At 41.4% G+C, this 17,931-nt stretch overlaps 1 protein-coding gene across 1 annotated transcript; it reads left to right on the top strand.

Annotated features, from left to right (window-relative positions):
• The first annotated feature begins 16,664 nt into the window (after positions 1-16,664).
• NEUROD6 (neuronal differentiation 6) lies at positions 16,665-17,678 on the top strand. Its single transcript, XM_008147496.3, has one exon. The coding sequence runs from the start codon at positions 16,665-16,667 to the stop codon at positions 17,676-17,678; it is 1,014 nt and encodes a 337-aa protein (XP_008145718.1).
• Positions 17,679-17,931: the final 253 nt, after the last annotated feature.

Genomic DNA, 17,931 nt, shown 5'->3' on the forward strand with positions numbered 1-17,931 from the left:
ATTGGATATTGAATAAAAGCACCCACTAGACCCTAAACTCAGTAAGCACCAAATAAAAGCCTTCCCCAACCCCTCAATAAATAGCCTCCTGAAGGGATTATCGCAGTCCAGAAGAGAAGACAGACAGGTGTCAGACAGTCTACAATTCCTCATGGCAATTGAAGCCATTTGGGTACCAATAAGGAGGCATCTGGCACAGTCTGAGGAAAGGTACCAATGAAGGGACCTTGAGCCTGACTGGTATTACCAAGAGGCCATCTCTGCAATGCCACCACCACTCATCTCCAGTTCTGACATTTCTGTACATCATGTTTGTCAGGACTCTTAGTGGTAAGTGACAGAAACTCAAACCAGAATTTTTTTAAAAAGTGAATGTATTGTTCCCATAACTAAAAGTCTGGGGTAGGTACTGCTTCAGACATGGCTTGATCCAGGTGCTCAAAATGACATCAGGCACATGCCCCATGCTGTATCTTGCCCCCTCTCCTTCTGTCAATCAGCATCTCCTCAGCAGTGGCCAAGATGACACCAGCAGCTCCAGGCCAGCACTGGTCCAGCTCAGCAGCCTTGGTGGAGAGAAAGTGCCTTTTTCTAGTAACTCATCAAAAGCCTGGGGCTGACTCTCACTGGGCTCTCAGGAGTCCCACCCTGATGCCCAAGTAATCAGTGCATCCAGGGGAGAGACTATCCTGAGCAGCCAGGGCTGGGCCCTGGGTCTAGCCTATCTTGCAGGGGTGGATGTGGACTGAAAGTGGCAGAGGACTCATGTGCCAAGGAAAAGAAGAGCATTTTTGCCAAAATATGAAGAAAGGACTCTTGGCACTCAGAAACAGATGGCCACTACTAGAAAGCAAAAATGTAAAACAATATCAACTCTAATCTATTAACTTAAGAACATAACTGAAGCTGTGATTTGTTAAATAAAGACAAATCAATGTTAAACAATGCCTTAATCCACTTTTAAAAACTCAAAATCAGCCTGGCTGGCATGGCTCAGTGGTTGAGCGCCGACCTATGAACCAGGAGGTCACGGTTGGATTCCCGGTCAGGGCACTTGCCTGGGTTGCAGGCTTGATCCCCAGAGAGAAACCCCAGAAAGAAAGGAAACCAGTCAGTGGTCTGGAAAGTTTGGGACATGCTCCTACCACCATGCCCGGCTCTTGGACACTCAGGATGCGCATTAGCATATAGAAGAACCCAAGAGAACACGCCTTACCGAAAACATCTCTGACCACGCAACTCTTAAGTGATTCCTGTTAATAGTCAGCTGAGCATTCTTTTACGAACACTGAATTAGTGGGTGGCATATTAATCAGAAAGAGCAGTTTAGGAGGGAAAAGCAACTCAGGTTCCAGGAATAAAGGAAGCTCACAGAGCTGCTAGATAAAATACAGGATGCCCAGTTAAATTTGAATTTCAGATAGACAATGAATACTTTTTAGCATAAGTTGTCCCGCATATAAGTATGTCTGAAATTCAAATTCCACTGGCCACCCTGCATTTTTATTTGCTAAATCTGGCAATCCTAGTAGTATACCCGTTCTGCCATGTCCCCAAACCAGGTGTCCTTCAGATGGAGAGTGGGTGGCTTATGAAAACTGGAAGTTGGAGGAAGCAGAAGAGGCAGACACCTCCAGAAATTATTCCTAAGGTTCTTCTAGGTTAGTGGGTAACTCTCAAAGCACAGTGATTCTCAACCAAGTGGAGGTTTAAAGAATGCTGTTGGCCAGGCCTCATCCTAATGGACAGAGGTAAACTTATCCATTAGGCTCACCTTAGATTATATTTTCTTAATGCCGACACAATCATTAAATATAATTTTTATTATTTTTTATCTAGGACAAGGCCTACAAAAGCAGTGTCTAGGGCTCACTAAAGTCATAATTTCATGCAACCCAGAGATTCTGAATTAAAGCCACACACCCTCATCTATACAGTTTGCACTTTTCATTTAGCTATGACTAGAATCCCCATAGAAAATAAAAAATAATCTCTCCAGTTGAGAACCAAGCACTCAAAGCCCTCAAGAGTTTCATTTTAGAATTTCCTTTTCAGTCCATCCTTTCTTATTATAGAAACATTGTCATTCTTCCAGGTAAGAATGTTAATTTCACCAAAATTTCCAACAGGCTATTGTTGTTGTCATCACCAGTAAAAACGTCCAGGGTTACTTCAGACAAAGAGAGACAGACTTTGTCCATGGAGCTTTATGAACTGATTCGTACCCCACTATTTTAGGGATGTGTCTACAGGAATCTAGATTCCTCTAAAGACCAGGACCCTCCACGGGCAGCACCATGCTCTATTCATTTACCCCACTAGACAGTCAACAACTGCAGCTAAGTACCTGCCGTCTTTACATGTCCCCTCAGATCTGTAATTCCAAGTACAGACCATATTCACTTATTTCTATTTCATTGTCTCCACTGATTTTCTCTCAGCCCCTCCCAACGTGGGTAGTTAGTAAGCGAGATGCTAATCTGGAGGATTTCTGCTTTGCAGAACAGAGGATTCTTACTAATACCGTGAATTCTCCATTCCTTATCCGTCCACCAAACGTATGTGCTGTCTCCACGGCCAAATACCCAGCAGGGCCAGATGGAGCATGATGGAGAATGGTCCCTGCACTTTTTCTTCTTCTTCTTCTTCTTCTTTTTTTTAATGTCAACCATCTCCAAAAAGCAGTGGCAGTGGAAAAAGGAGAGTTAGTGGAATATAAACTATCATTGCCACTAGCAAGCCAAGCCTACATCCTGTGACAGGTAGGAAATCCAGCTGGGGAACGCTCAGCCTTTAAATCAAAAGGATGATGATATATTTCCTCCAGAAAACGACTCTGGCCAATAATGGAATCCAAAGCCCCGTGCCACAATCTTAGACTGGATCCTGTAGCAGTACTGCTGGCCAAATGAACAGCAAACTACTTAATGAAAAAGTGACTCAAGCTCTTGAGAGAAATAATTAGCACTGGAGCAGCCCTTCTGGATAAAAAGCCAGGAGGGAGAGATCTGGGTTCCGTTTTCACATGCAGACTCTATGAAACTATGGGTTATTATTGTCACTACATAGCTGCTCGCTTTCCAAAGGATTTTGCTGTGGAAGGAACTATAGAATCGCCCATCTAACTCATGGTATGCGGGGCATGAAGCGCTTTGTCACTGACTTACTAACTCATTGCTTAGCCATGGTGTTAATGAAGCCAAGATCACAGCTTTGATTGACAGACAGGCTTCATTGCTCTAAGGTGTTTTTCAGCCACATGAGCCATAACTGCAACTGATCAATTGATCGATCCAACTCTACTATGAATATTTATTGAGTCCCTCCTATCCACAAATCAGTGTGTTATGTGACTTAGGTACTGCAAAACAAAATGAAACAGGCAGAAACACAAGATTGTTTTGGGGTTTGTTTGTTTTTGTCCTCACTATCAAGTCGGGGAGACAGATGCATTCACAAACAGCTATGCTACAAAGCAAATTATGCTAAGCACAATAATAGACACACAAAGTGCAGTGGGAAATCAGAGGAGAAAGATTAATTCCAACCCATGAGGATGTGAATGGATCGCCACAAATTTATCACCACCCCAGGAACAACAACTTCTACATATGTTATAATAACAGTGGGTTAGGATTGCTATTTAAAAACACAAATGAAAAAATATTGTAATTAGATGGGGTTTGCCAGCCAAACAGAGCAAACCAACCAGAAGTGTAAACTACAACGAGACAAATAATGATTTGGGCTTTTTCATTTTGCATAGGATTAGTTATCTGCTTATTTTATTGCCACTAAGTGTGAACCATGATTTTTTTTAAATGTGATGTAGGGGTTATAAGAACCAGGACAAATACGTGAATTCCTTGGGGGAGTGACTGGATCCCACCTCTGTGCATTTGAATCCGTGGCATTCGCCAGGTTAGCCTTTCCATCTAATGTTTTCATCTCCAAAGTCCTCTCATGGGCTGATGTCTGCAAGCATGCAAACATTAGGACTAAACATGCTTTCTGTCTATCTGCTGTGTGTGCGATATATTTATCCCATCAAAGCCACTAAGAGAATCAAAAGTTGGTTTGAGACCAAGAGGAAAGACTTCAGTGTTTCTCCGGGAAAGAAATGGCATAAACACCGCGAAGGAGTTCAAGGTCCCAAAAGCTCGGCAGCCCCATTCAACCTTCACTCAGAAGTTATTTGTCCTTAAGATGCTGCCACATTTCCTGACCCCTAAGGTCCTGGAATTGTAAGCAGAAGCCTACAATATTTTCAGAATAATTGGTCTCATTGATATCATAATATGTGTTCTCCATCTATACTTCAAATACTTGGAGGACCAGAGCATGTTGCCATAGACACGAGCCTTTTTTCAAAGAATTGAGAAACTATTTCACATAAATGCCTTTTACTCCATTCTCTCCCACTCTTTTATTTTAAAAGAATCCATCAAATGATAATTCAATGCTTACTAAGTACAAATACCATTCTAGCCATTTGCATTTAACAACCTATGAGGAAGGAATACAATTGTCCCTATTTGACAAATGGAAAAACTGAAACATAGGACTTTGCTCAGAGTCAACCAGCTAGAAAGTGGTAGAACCAGGGGCTCTGGCTCCAGACACCATGCTTTAACCACTATACTGGTCTGCTGATGTGTATAACCCTCATACCGCTATTATAAGAATTATATCACATGTGCAGGAAAGCTGACACAAGAGAGTGTTCAAAGTTATTAGTCAATATTAACCCTGATCAAATATAAGTCAGAGTAAGTTAGCTTTGGGTTTTAAAACTTAAAGTGCAACTAAAGTACTCTTTACGTGGAAGCACTCTGATATATGTTCTTTCTCTTTCCAGCTCTTCTCTTGGGAGCAGCCAGAGTGATCTTTTGACATCCCAAAGTGTCCTAAGCCCTCCAATGACTTCCTTTGAAATTAATCCCAATATTTCACCATGACCTACACAATCTCACATGACCTCATCCTTACTCCCACTGTGCTCAGATCCTCCTGGTCTTCCAAGAACATCAGACATTTCCCATTCACTCTTGTCTCTACAGCTTATCCTTCATGTCTCAGTTCAAAGATAACTCAGAAAGGGCTTCCCAGATGCTTTAATCAAGGAGGTCTTCCCATGAGTCTCTGTAGCCACAATATGTGAATTTCACATTTCTGTGTTTACCTGTTTATTCTCTGTTTCTTTCTCTGGATTGTAAACTTCCCCACAGCCCTGCCACACTGTTCTATTACTAACCCAGTGCCTGGAACCAATGTCTTCTTTCAACAAGTATGTATTTACTGTCTTTCACATGTAAGCACTAGAACTGTGAATTAATACACAGGATAGGTAGGCAATGTGGTGTGTTAGCAAGTGGTAAGTGCTATGGAACAAAAGCAGAACTGGAAGGTGGAGAGGAAGGGAGGGATGGGTACAGGGGTACAAAATAAATTAGGGTGGTCAAGGGGGACCTCCCTGAGAGGGAACATTTGAGCAGAGACTTGAAGGATGTGAGCATGGGCTAATGGGGATATCCAGGAAGAATATTCCAGGTGGAAGAAAGTGCAAGGATCCTGAGGTGGAAGCATGATTAAGTGTGCAAGGAACATCTGAGGACCAGTGTGGCTGGGCTGAGTGAGAGGAGGGGAATGGAGGAAGAGATGAGATCAGAAAGACCAGAAGAAAACTGTGGACCTTTTGTAAGGACTTGGCTTCGACTCCAAGAGAAAGGGGAAGTTGCTGAAGAGTTATGAGCATAGAGGAGCCCAATCTGATTTATGTTTTAACCAGATGCCCCTGGCTGTTGAGTTGAGGACTTTGTACAGAAAGTAAGGGGGCAGAGCCATTTAAGCCCGGGGAGAGATTGTGGTGGTTTGGATCATCGTAGGAATAGTGGTATGGCCCGAAAGTGGCTATGAGAGGATTTGCTGATAGTTTGGTTCTACAATGTCAGAGAAAAAGGAGAGTCAAAATCTTTGTTGAATGGATAAATGGATGAAAAAATGAAAAAAAAAATGACACAGCTATTAAACAGCAAGATTGGGATTTAAAGCAAGGTTAGTAAGGCATCAAAATGCTCATAGAGATTCTTAACTTTCTAGAATCTGACAGAGTCTTTCTTTAGAAAAATGCACCTCTGTACCTCCATGCCAACTTCGCACACAGTCTTAGGAAGCTCCAGAATCTCTTGAAATCCATCCAGGAATCCCCGGTGTTAAGAGTGCCTGTATGTCATCACACAAGCATCTAACATGAAACTTGATTTTCACAAATGCAGTTTGCAAAGGACTTTTGTAAAAACATCTCTTGCATAAAGTACCCACTTCAAACTTACAAAATGAATTAATGTGACAGGAGAAGGAAAACTGTGCTTCTGTTTTCTGTTTAAAAATAACCATTACTAAATAAATAAATAAATAAATAAATAAACAAATAAAATAACCATTACACTGTAAACACTTATGCACCCAACATAGGAGCACCTAAATGTATAAAGAAAATCTTGATGGACATAAAGGGAGAGATCAGCAGTAATACAGTCGTGGTAAGGGATTTTTGCGCCCCATTGACATCAATGGATAGATCTGCCAGGCAAAAAATCAACAAGGAAACAGTGGAATTAAATGACACACTAGATCAGATGGATTTAATGGATAACTTTGGAGCATTTCACTTCAAAGCAGCAGCATATACATTCTTTTCAAGTGCATATGGAATATTTTCTATGATAGATCATATGTTAGGACACAAAACAAGTCTCAATGAATTTAGGAAGACTGAAATCATAGCAAGTATCTTCTCTGGCCACAGTGGTATGAAACTAGAAATCAATCACACACAAAAAATTAAAAACACACAAAGACATGAAGGCTAAATAACATGTTTCTAAACAATAAATGGGTTAACAATGAAATCATGGAAGAAATCAAAAGATACCCTGAAACAAATAAAAACACAACAACCCTAAATTTATGGGACACAGGGAATGTAGTTCTAAGAGGGAAATTCATAGTATTACAGGCCTACCTGAAGAAATAAGAAAAATCTCAAATAAACAATCTAACTTTACACTTCAAAGAACTAGAAAAAAAAAAAAGCCCAAGTGAATAGAAGAAAGGAAATAATAAAGATCAGAGCAGAAATAAATGAAATAATTAACCCAAGAGCTGGTTTTTTGAAAAGATAAATAAGATTAACTAACCTTTAACCAAACTCATCAAGTAAAACCGAGAGAGGACCTCCCTAAAAAATAAAATCAGAAACAAAAGGGGAGAAGTAACAACTGACATCAAAGAAATACAAAGGATTGTAAGAAAATATTACAAACAACTATATGCCAAGAAATTTGACAATCTGGACAAAATGGATAAATTCCTAGAAACATACAGTCTTCCAAAACTGAATCAGAAAATCTGAATAGACAGATTGCAACTAATGAAATGGAAGCAGTAATAATAATTAAAAAAAAAAAAAACTACCAACAAACAAAAGTCCTTGCTTGGATGGCTTCACAGGTGAATTTTACCAAACATTCATCTATCTTTCTAACTAACATCTATCCTTCACAAACTATTCCAAAAAAAATCAAGTGGAGGTAAAACTCTCAAGTTCTTTTACAAGGCCATTATCCTAATTCCAAAACCAGATAAAGACCTACAAAGAAACAAAATTACAGGCCAATATCCCTGGTGAACATAGATGCTAAAATCCTCAACAAAATATTAGCAAACTGGATCCAGCAATACATTAAAAAGATCATACACCATGATCAAGAAGGATTTATTCTGCGGATGCAAAGTTGGTACAATATTTGCAAATCAATAAATGTGATGCACCACATAAACAAAATGAAGGATAAAATCACATCATCATATCAATAGATGCAGAAAAAGCATTTGATAAAATCCAGCACTCATTTATGATAAAAACTCTTAGCAAAGTAGAATAGAGGAAACATATTTTAATATAATAAATGCTATATATGACCAACCCACAGCTAACATCAGACTCAAGGAGTAAAGCCTATAAGCATTTCCCTTAAGATCAGGAACAAGACAGGAATGTCCACTTTTACCACTCTTATTCAACATAGTACTTGCAGTTCTAGCCATAGCAATCAGACAGGAAGAAGAAATAAAAGGCATCCAAATTGGAAAAAAAAAGTAAAACTAGTCATTATTTGCAGATGACATGGATATTGTATAATGAGAACCTTAAAAATTTCACCAGAAAACTACTAGAACTGATAAACGAATTTAGTAAAGTAGCAGGATACAAAATATCCAGAAATTAGTTGTGTTTTATCCTACATAATAAAAGCCTAATATGCAAATTGTCCTCTCAGGCAGTCATTTGACTGGGAGTTAGACTGGGAGACCAGGAATTCAACCACTCGCTATGATGTGTGCTGACCACCAGGGGGGTGCATGGAACATGGCAGGCATCAGTGACGTGCTGCGACCTCTTGCCAGCTACCTAGGGGAGGGGTGATGGGGTTGGAAGTGCAGTGAGAATGCAGGGTGTCTGCCGAACTTTACCCTCCCCTGGGACGCCAGGGCTCGTGCACCGGGGAAGCCCCCCCCACGCTCAGGTGCCGGGCGCCCATGAGGGGCCCACCCCACACCCATGTGGCCTCTTCCGCGTGAGCTGGGCCATAGCCGCCAAGACCGCAGGGGCCGGTCTGGCTCTCCATGGGTTCTCACAGGAGCCAGTCTGCGAGGCTGGCAGGGAGAAAGCACACTGCCGGCCCTGCTTCCATGCAATGCCACTGGGTGGTCCAGAGGCTCACACTGCGCCCTGGCCCGCGGTGTCCGCCATGCTCACCACATCTCCACATGGGGACTTGGGTATGTGACTCAGGTGGAGGGGTTGCGCGGGGCCCCAAGACCCAGGTACCACCCAGGGCCCAGAGTTCAGCTGGGACCTGCCCTTCCATGCCAGACCCTCGCGTTTCGATCACCAGCCAGGCCTAGGGACCACACCTGTGCACAAATTTCTTGCACTATGCCTCTCGTACACCAATAATAAACTATCAGAAAGGGAAACTAAGAAAACAATCGCGTTTACAGTTGTATTTAAAAATACCTTGAATAAATTTAACCAAGGAGGTAAAAGATCTGTACTCAGAAAATTATAAGACACTGAAAAAAGAAATTGAAGAATATACAAATAAGTGGAAGCATAGACCATGTTCGTGCATAGGAAGAATTAACACAATTAAAATTTCCATACTACCCAAAGCAATCTATAGATTCCATGCAATTCCTATCAAGATACTAATGTTGTATTTCCCAGAACTAGAACAAATATTCCAAAAATCTATATGGAACCATAAAAGACCCCAAATCTTGAGAAAGAAGAACAAAGTGGGAGAAATCATACTACCTGATATCAAACTATACTACAAGGTCATATTAATCAAAACAGCATGTACTAGCATATAAAAAAAAAAAACACAGACATATAGATCCATGGGACAGAATAGAGAGCCAAGAAATAAACCCATGCCTTTATGGTCAATTAATTTTTTACAACAAAGGCAAGAATATATAATGGGGTAAAAATAGTCTATTTAATAAATGATGTTATGTGCAAAAAATGAAACTAGAATACCTTCTTACACCAATACACAAGAATAAGCTCAAAATGGATTAAAGACATACATGTTAGACTAGAAACCATAAAAATCCTAGAAGAAAACATAGGTAGTAAAAATCTGAGACATTTCTCATAGCAATATTTTTTCTGATATATCTCCTTGGGCAAGGGAACAAAAGAAAAAATAAACAAATGGGACTACATCAAACTAAAAAGGTTTTGCACAGCAAAGAAAACCATCCCAAAATGGAAAAACAAAACAAAACACTGCATGGAAGAATATATTCACCAATGACACATCTGACAAGGGGTTAATATCCAAAGTTTACAAAACATATACAACTCAACACCAAAGAAAACCCAAACGATCCAATTAAAACATGGGCAGAGGACCTCAATAAACACTTCTCCAAAGAGGACATACAGAAGACCAGTAGACATATGGAAAGATGCTCAATGTTATAAATCATCAGACAGATGCAAATTAAAACCACAATGAGAGATCTCCTCACACCTGTCTGAATGCTATCATCAATAAATCAACAAACAACAAATGTTGATGAGAACATGGCGAAAAGGGGACCCTTGTGCACTATTGGGGGTAATGCAGATTTATGCAGCCCTTATGGAAAGCAGTATGGAGGTACTTGAAAAAATTAAAAATGGAACTGCCTTATGACCCTCCGATTCCACTTCTGGTAATATACCTGAAGAAACCTGAAACACGAATTCAAAGGAATATATGTACCCCTATGTTCATTGCAGCGTTATTTACAATAGCCAAGATTTGGAAGCAGCCCAGGTACCCATCAGTAGATGAGTGGATAAAAGAGCTGTGGTACATTTACATAGTGGAATACTACTTGGCCATAAAAAGGAGGAAATCTTACCTTTTGTGACAGCATGGATGGACCTAGAGAGTATTATGCTAAGTGAAATAAGCCTGTCAGAGAGAGACAAGTACCATATGATTTCACTGACACATGGAATCTAATGAACAAAATAAACTACCAAACAAAATAGAAGCAGACTCATAGATAAAGAGAACAGATTGACAGCTGTCAGAGGGGGCGAAAAGGTGAAGGGATTAAGAAAAAGCAAACAAACTCACAGACAATGGCATGGTGATTACCAGAGGGGAAGGGAGTGGGGGGAGGTAGAGAAGGGTGGGGGCGGGGGATAAGTGGTGTTGGAAGGAGACTTGACTTGGGGTGGTGAACACACAACGCCATGTACAGATGATGTATTATGGAACTATACACCTGACACCTATCTAAGTTTATTAGCCAATGTCACCCCCGTAAATTCAATAAAAATGTTTAAACCATTACAAGGCATATGATTGAAATAGAACAATAATTTTTAATTCAGTATCATAAAGAGTAGTAATTAGAGACAATAAATAAGTCTTAACATTTGTAAAAAGCCTAAAGGAAACTACATTTGTTTACAGGAAGATAACAAAAGTTAATAAAGCACCATTTCTTCTTTTTAAATACATTTTTATTGATTTCAGAGAGAAAGGGAGAGGGAGAGAGAGAGAGAAACATCAATGATGAGAGAGAATCATTGATTGGCTGCTTCCTGCACACCCCCTACTGAGGATGGAGCCCACAACGGGGCACGTGCCATTCACCAGAATGGAACCCGGGGCCCTTCAGTCAGCAGGCCAACGCCCTATCCGCTGAACCAAACCGGCTAGGGCTTAAAGCACCATTTCTTTACCACTGGCTGGAATTCTAGTAAGTCGGTCCAATAATACTGGTTTTCTCAAGCTTTAACTGGCCGGTTTAGATGACTATTTAATAACTCACTTTAAAGATGCATTCGATAAATTCGGTTTGGTGAATAAAGACTATGCTCCATGAGGCGAAATAATAAAAGTTAGTTCTGGGAAGGGCTGCGGGGCTATTTTGTGTAAAGGCTAAAACCGAAGACGGGATGTTGCAGTGTTTTGTGAGCTGTATAAACAACAATATGATGTACGGCATCATACTAGTACAGTTCAGCCTAATCTTTACCCTGAAGTAAATGCAGAAGAGCAATCCCAGTGTTGTCCTCAAATCATTTCCAGACTGTCTGCTTAGTCTAAATAACCCTTGTGTGTAAATAGAGGTATAGGTAGATACGCATGTATGTACACACAAAACATGTAGACATCTATGTGAAGATCACAGGGTACGCCTTCTAAGGTTTCAAGGGGAATAAGGTTGCTTTGTGTTTTGCCTTGTCAACTCCTGTATTCAAATCCCATGGGCTGTTTTCCAGAATGGAAGGCTTGCCACAGCCATAAGACTCTTTCAAGCCAATGGAGATGACAGAGTTAAAACCCTGGGGATTAGCCCTGGCTGGCACACAGCTTCCTGCTGCCCTCACGCATTTGTCTAGGGGCTTAAAAGGGGGGTGGGCAATAGAAAAGTTGTCCCAAATCTATCTCAGGAGGTACCCTGCTTCTCAGAGAAAACTCTGGCCTTGAGGTTTTGCGGCCTGATCCTGCCCGGTTCTACATTCGGTTGACTCACCTTCTACCCTCCGAGAGCTAAAAACTATGCCTGTCATGTCTCAAGCTGATCTCTTCGATGAGGAGGGGACCGTGGAAAAGGGAGTGGATAGAATGCCCCTTTTCCGAGACACGGGTGCCAGCCGGACGACCTAAAAATAATAGCGTTCTCATCTTCATTTGGACTTTTGGCTGCAGTTGCCTCACAACTGAGTCCAATTATATCCAAATTCTCGGTGGGTCGGTTTTATAAATGAAATATGAGTATTTCATTTATAAAGCCGGCAGACAGTGGGCACTTCTTTAAAATGTCATGGCCCCAGAAGCAAAGATCATATCTGTTAAATTAAGATCAAATTGAGTTATAGATGTAAACTTCCGTGTGCAGTGGCTGCAGTAAATGAGAAAACACAGGAAATGGTGATAATGCACTCCCCACACTCTGAGTACTTGTCTGTAATCAGAATGTGTCTCTGTTTGGAGCACTGGTGTTCACATGCTTTCCTAGAACAGCAGTTTGGTGTATGTTATGAATGCATATTAACAGCACAGGCATTTGCATATCTGGAACTATCGTAGAAAATGCATAACAAAATTTCTTTTGAAAGATTATTGTACAAACACACGGAATCCTTGTTAAATCTTGACATAACAACTTTTTGTTTTCCTCCTTTCTTGGGGGGGGGGGGGACCAACTCTAAGATATTCAAACAATAGATTAATGCATAGAAAGCCTCCACACAGAGTCTTTCTGCACCCCCCCCCCGCCCAGCACATCACCACCAGCACCAAAGGATTTTATTTCATGTTCAAAGGCAGAAATAGAACAGCCCCAAATGTTTCCATCAAAAACTGTTTCTCATTTGTCTGCGCATTGCAAAGATGAAATACAAAATCTCTGCTTGCGCCGAGCTGCGTTGGTGATCATTTTCCACTGACATGTCATTTTCTCCATTCCTCGGATTTTGATTGTCTTGTTCCTGATGCCTGTCATACAGCGCGGCTTCTGGAGAGTTTGCAAGTTTAGAATATGGTGCCACATGCAACATTCATGATAGGGCCGTCTGCTTTGTGGCGCGTGACTCTGATACTTACGTCGCTTTGCATTTAAAAAATTAAACCACATGAGAGAACACACAAAATCCTGCCCTTGGTCTTCCTGTAGAAATTCTCCGTGCTGACATTAAAAGTGTGTGTAGCTTGTAAATCAAAAGCTCTATGAAATATACTCAGTGCACCCATTCCCAGTAATGTTCCCCGAAGTAACACATTTCGAAATGCCTTAGGGATGTCCGATTTCTAAAAACCAGGAACGAGGTCAACCTACCTACTTTAAGTTTTGAATTTATGGCCTTCCTTTTATTTTCAATGTGCATTTTCCACTAGATCATTGAGAGGATAAAATTATCCTCCTTTACCTAGCATGAGTCTCCTTTTCCTCAACTTCTCCATCTTTTCTCGAACTGTCTGGGCAAAGGCGAGTAACAGTGAGAGGGCCGGAAGTGAGTGGGGTATGACAGCGCAAAACTGAATTTAGTTCCAGGTCCCCGATGCCAGTCTGGAGCCAAAGTGCATTAAAGCAACAGAATTCTAAACCTTTCAAAACCCGGGGCTTATAAGGGGAATGCTAACACAGATTCGACAGTTACAACTCTGCCAGGGATTACTTTAATACCAAAAGCACACTGTCTCACTTTGGAGAAAGAGCTTACTCCCTTGTCAAACAACAAAGGTGTTGTTGGTCTATGTACAAACTTTTATTTTTTCAAAAGCACCCTTTTCTCTTTACTGACAGGCAATCCTGAAATAAAGTGTCCTTTTTGGGTGAGTGGGGTGAACGGGGGATGCGGCAGGGGAATAAAGGGAAAGAGAGGAAGGTGGAGTTTGCCCCTGGCCTCACAGTTTGTTTTCTTTATAAAGCTTTGTCATCCCCGCTGACCTGTTCTGCCTGCTTTTGTTAAGAAAAAAACACCAAAGGGTAGAGGGGGGGGGGGGGTAGAGAACATGGGGAAAAACAGATAAATATGAAATAAATCTGGCAGGGAAGAACAACTGGACACTAATATAAGAATGGCAAGATATTTAAGTAGGTGTTGGTCTACAGGGAGAATAATGTGAGAAGATTTTTAGGAGAAAGGCAAAAATCTGGAAGCTCAAAACAAACAAACAAACAAACAAGAAAGCTAATCTTTGATTAAAATACTCAGCAGAATGCCAGGGAGAGACAGACAAAAACCTAAGTGATGGTTTTTATGTTTATTGTGCCTGAAATGAAATGAGAAGGAACCAGCGAGTTAGTGCTGGGAAGAGACAGGGGCCAATAAAGAGGGAAGCTGTGACTTTGGGGAGAGGGCACAAGGTAGTTAGCTGGAAATTGTTCACGGTGGGCTCGGAGTCGCCTCTGCATGTTAGACACAGGCATAAAGAATCTCTCCGGGAGAAGTTGCCGAAAGGTACCTGCCAATGCAGAAAGGGGAGCCTCTGAGGATGTCTCTCCCAGACCCCAGATGGAGACTGTTCTTTTATTCCAAATTCCCGAGAAGCACAGAAGTCTTACATGGTAGTGAGAGAACACACAGACACGCGCACACCGGTAAGTTACACGCCAGGAAACAAAACAAGGAAATAAGGAGACCTCCGCCGATCCCTGTTTGCTTACACAAATCTTAGTTTGGTTAAGTGTCTCAAGACCATTTTCTGATTTCAGCTCCGTTTCACGGCGCTCTTTCCCCTGGGTACCCAGGTGCACAAATGGGGTGGTGATCTTCACAGAACGTCCACAGCAATGACAAAGGAACCCCCTCGCTCACACAAAAGCCCACCTTGGAAATGAATGGAATATTAACGACTGCCTAGCAGTTGCACCGTTGGCAGGGCAAGTCTGAGCACTGACACAGCCCTTCCTCCAGATTGCCCGTGGAGCCGGAGCAGCCTACTGTCGGTGAAAGGCTCGTGCGGATTTTTTCCCTATCAGTCTAACCTTCTGTGTTGATGCATGAATGCTGGTACCCACTTACAGGGATGCCAGATGATCAGTGCAGAATGAAGGTCCCAAGAGAGAGGATCACATGGTTCTCTCTGCCCTGTGACGTCACTAGCAGATGGCATGGGTACCAGCTCTGGCAGTTGGCATCAATGTCACTTTTTAGAGATCAATGAGATAGTGCAGATACACACACAGATCTAGAGACTCCAGGCGACGATGCGACACTCAGCCTGAAAAGATTTGGAAGATCCAAAATGAAAACTGATTATTGAATGAAATTAAAACCTAAGGTAATATAAATAAAGATATACTTCCATTGATGCTGGCTTTGCATGCAAGTATTTAAAGATACAGTGTCACTGTCTTATAGTATTTATATGCTCTTTGCCATCTATAACTTATCGTATTTCATTCTTATGATGCGATTATCACATACTTTCACTGCTACTAGGTAACACTGCAAGTATGTGGACAGGACATTACTAAGAGTTTGCATGTGTGTGTGTGTGTGTGTAGATTGTTAAATTGAAAAGTGTCTGTTTTATTTAACATGCTTATTTGTTTGCAGACTTTAGATGAAAATACTTGCTGTTTCACCAAACGAAAGCCAAAATTGCATTTGAAACAGATTATTTTCCCCTTTCATTCAGGATTCTGAACACACGTGCACAATTGCAGTCAGAATCCTTGGACCGCTCCTGTCAGAGATTAGCTAGAGGGAGACTTCCGTGGTTTGCAGAACAAAAACACTACGCGAGTGTTTTGTGTCCAGGATCATTTGAACAGCAGTAAACAGACCATTATGTGTAGAAAAAAATGTAAATGTAAAAGCAGTCTCAACATTTCCTTTGATTTAAAAGAATGCCAGTGATTTTTATTTGTTTAATTTATTTAAGGAGTTTATTGCAAATTAGCCCCATCCTCCCCCACCCCCTTTTTTGTGAGAAGGCTGGGAAATAGTGCATTTTTCTTTGCTGATCCGAAAGAAATCAGTTTTAAAATGGGCTCTGGTTAATTTTTTTTCTTAAATTTGTATATTGCAATGGCCACTTATCTAAACCCACGGTCACACAACACAGCAAATAAAGTTAAGGCTTTTATTTTTTTAAACCCACAAATTCATCAGCAAATGGAAAGATGACACTTTTTATTTTAAAAACTGGTGTCTCCTCTCATTTTCTACTCAGGGGGGATTGGAACTAATGAAATTCTGCACGGCTATATCATGTTTTGCATTTGCTTAAATTCCACAGTCTTTTTTGTGTATTTAAAAACCAGTAAAAATTCAAAGGGAAATGGAAAGGGGGGTGGTATTACAATACATGCCTCGTGTTTTATTTTCTTTTGCTAATTTGCCTGTGTAAGTTCATCCTATTGCATGTACTAATGTTTGTTATAATTATCAGTCTGCCCCAACTAGAAAATTATATTTAATGTAAAAAAAAAAATTAGTCCCCAGATCAGTCTTTTTCACATGCTTTTGTATTTTTATGGTGAAGTCATTCAATATGTTTAAGTGTAAAAATGCAAACACTTTAAATATTGTGCTGGCATTTTTTCAGGTAATTTAAGATAAGAGAGCCATGCTAACACTCCCGTTTGATGAGTCTGTTATGATGCCCGAGTCCCAGATGTGCAGAAAGTTTTCCAGAGAATGCGAGGACCAGAAGCAAATTAAGAAACCGGAAAGCTTTGCCAAACAGATCGTCCTTCGAGGAAAGAGCATCAAAAGAGCCCCCGGAGAAGAGAGCGAGAAGGAGGAAGAGGAGGAAGACAGGGAAGAGGAAGATGAAAATGGGTTGCCCAGGAGGAGGGGTCTTAGGAAAAAAAAGACGACCAAGCTGCGCCTGGAGAGGGTCAAGTTCAGGAGACAGGAAGCGAACGCGCGGGAGAGGAACAGGATGCACGGCCTCAACGACGCTCTGGACAATTTGAGGAAAGTGGTCCCCTGTTATTCGAAAACCCAGAAACTGTCCAAAATAGAAACTTTACGCCTGGCCAAAAACTACATCTGGGCCCTTTCGGAAATCCTACGAATCGGCAAGAGACCTGATCTGCTCACGTTCGTCCAAAACTTGTGCAAAGGTCTCTCCCAGCCAACGACAAACTTGGTGGCAGGATGCCTGCAGCTCAACGCCCGGAGCTTCCTGATGGGGCAGGGCGGGGAGGCCGCGCATCACACAAGGTCACCCTACTCCACCTTCTACCCGCCCTACCACAGCCCCGAGCTCACCACCCCCCCAGGACACGGGGCTCTGGATAATTCCAAGTCCATGAAACCCTATAATTATTGCAGTGCGTACGAATCCTTCTACGAAAGCACCTCCCCTGAGTGTGCCAGCCCTCAGTTCGAAGGTCCCTTAAGTCCTCCCCCAATTAACTATAATGGGATATTTTCCCTGAAGCAAGAAGAAACCTTGGACTATGGCAAAAATTACAATTACGGCATGCATTACTGTGCAGTGCCACCCAGGGGTCCCCTCGGGCAGGGTGCCATGTTCAGGTTGCCCACCGACAGCCACTTCCCTTACGACTTACATCTGCGCAGCCAATCTCTCACCATGCAAGATGAATTAAATGCAGTTTTTCATAATTAATGAGGAAAATGAAAATAAACAGTGGTCATTCACCTCCCCCGTCTAATTAAGACAAAGCAGATGCTTGTGGGCTGAGTAATTGGCACGACTCTATCTAAGGTGTTTACTAGTTCCTGAAGTGTGTTTCAACTATTGTGAGAATTTTCTATGTCATAATAAATCTCGTTTCTTATGAGAGCTTCTTTTCCTTTCCTTTGGTCTGTAAAGCACTGTGGATTTTGTTTCTACTGGAAGGATTTTTTCCCCCCTTGTT

The sequence above is a fragment of the Eptesicus fuscus genome, chromosome 14, assembly GCF_027574615.1.
Source record: "Eptesicus fuscus isolate TK198812 chromosome 14, DD_ASM_mEF_20220401, whole genome shotgun sequence".
In the NCBI taxonomy this organism is placed as follows: Eukaryota; Metazoa; Chordata; class Mammalia; order Chiroptera; family Vespertilionidae; genus Eptesicus; species Eptesicus fuscus.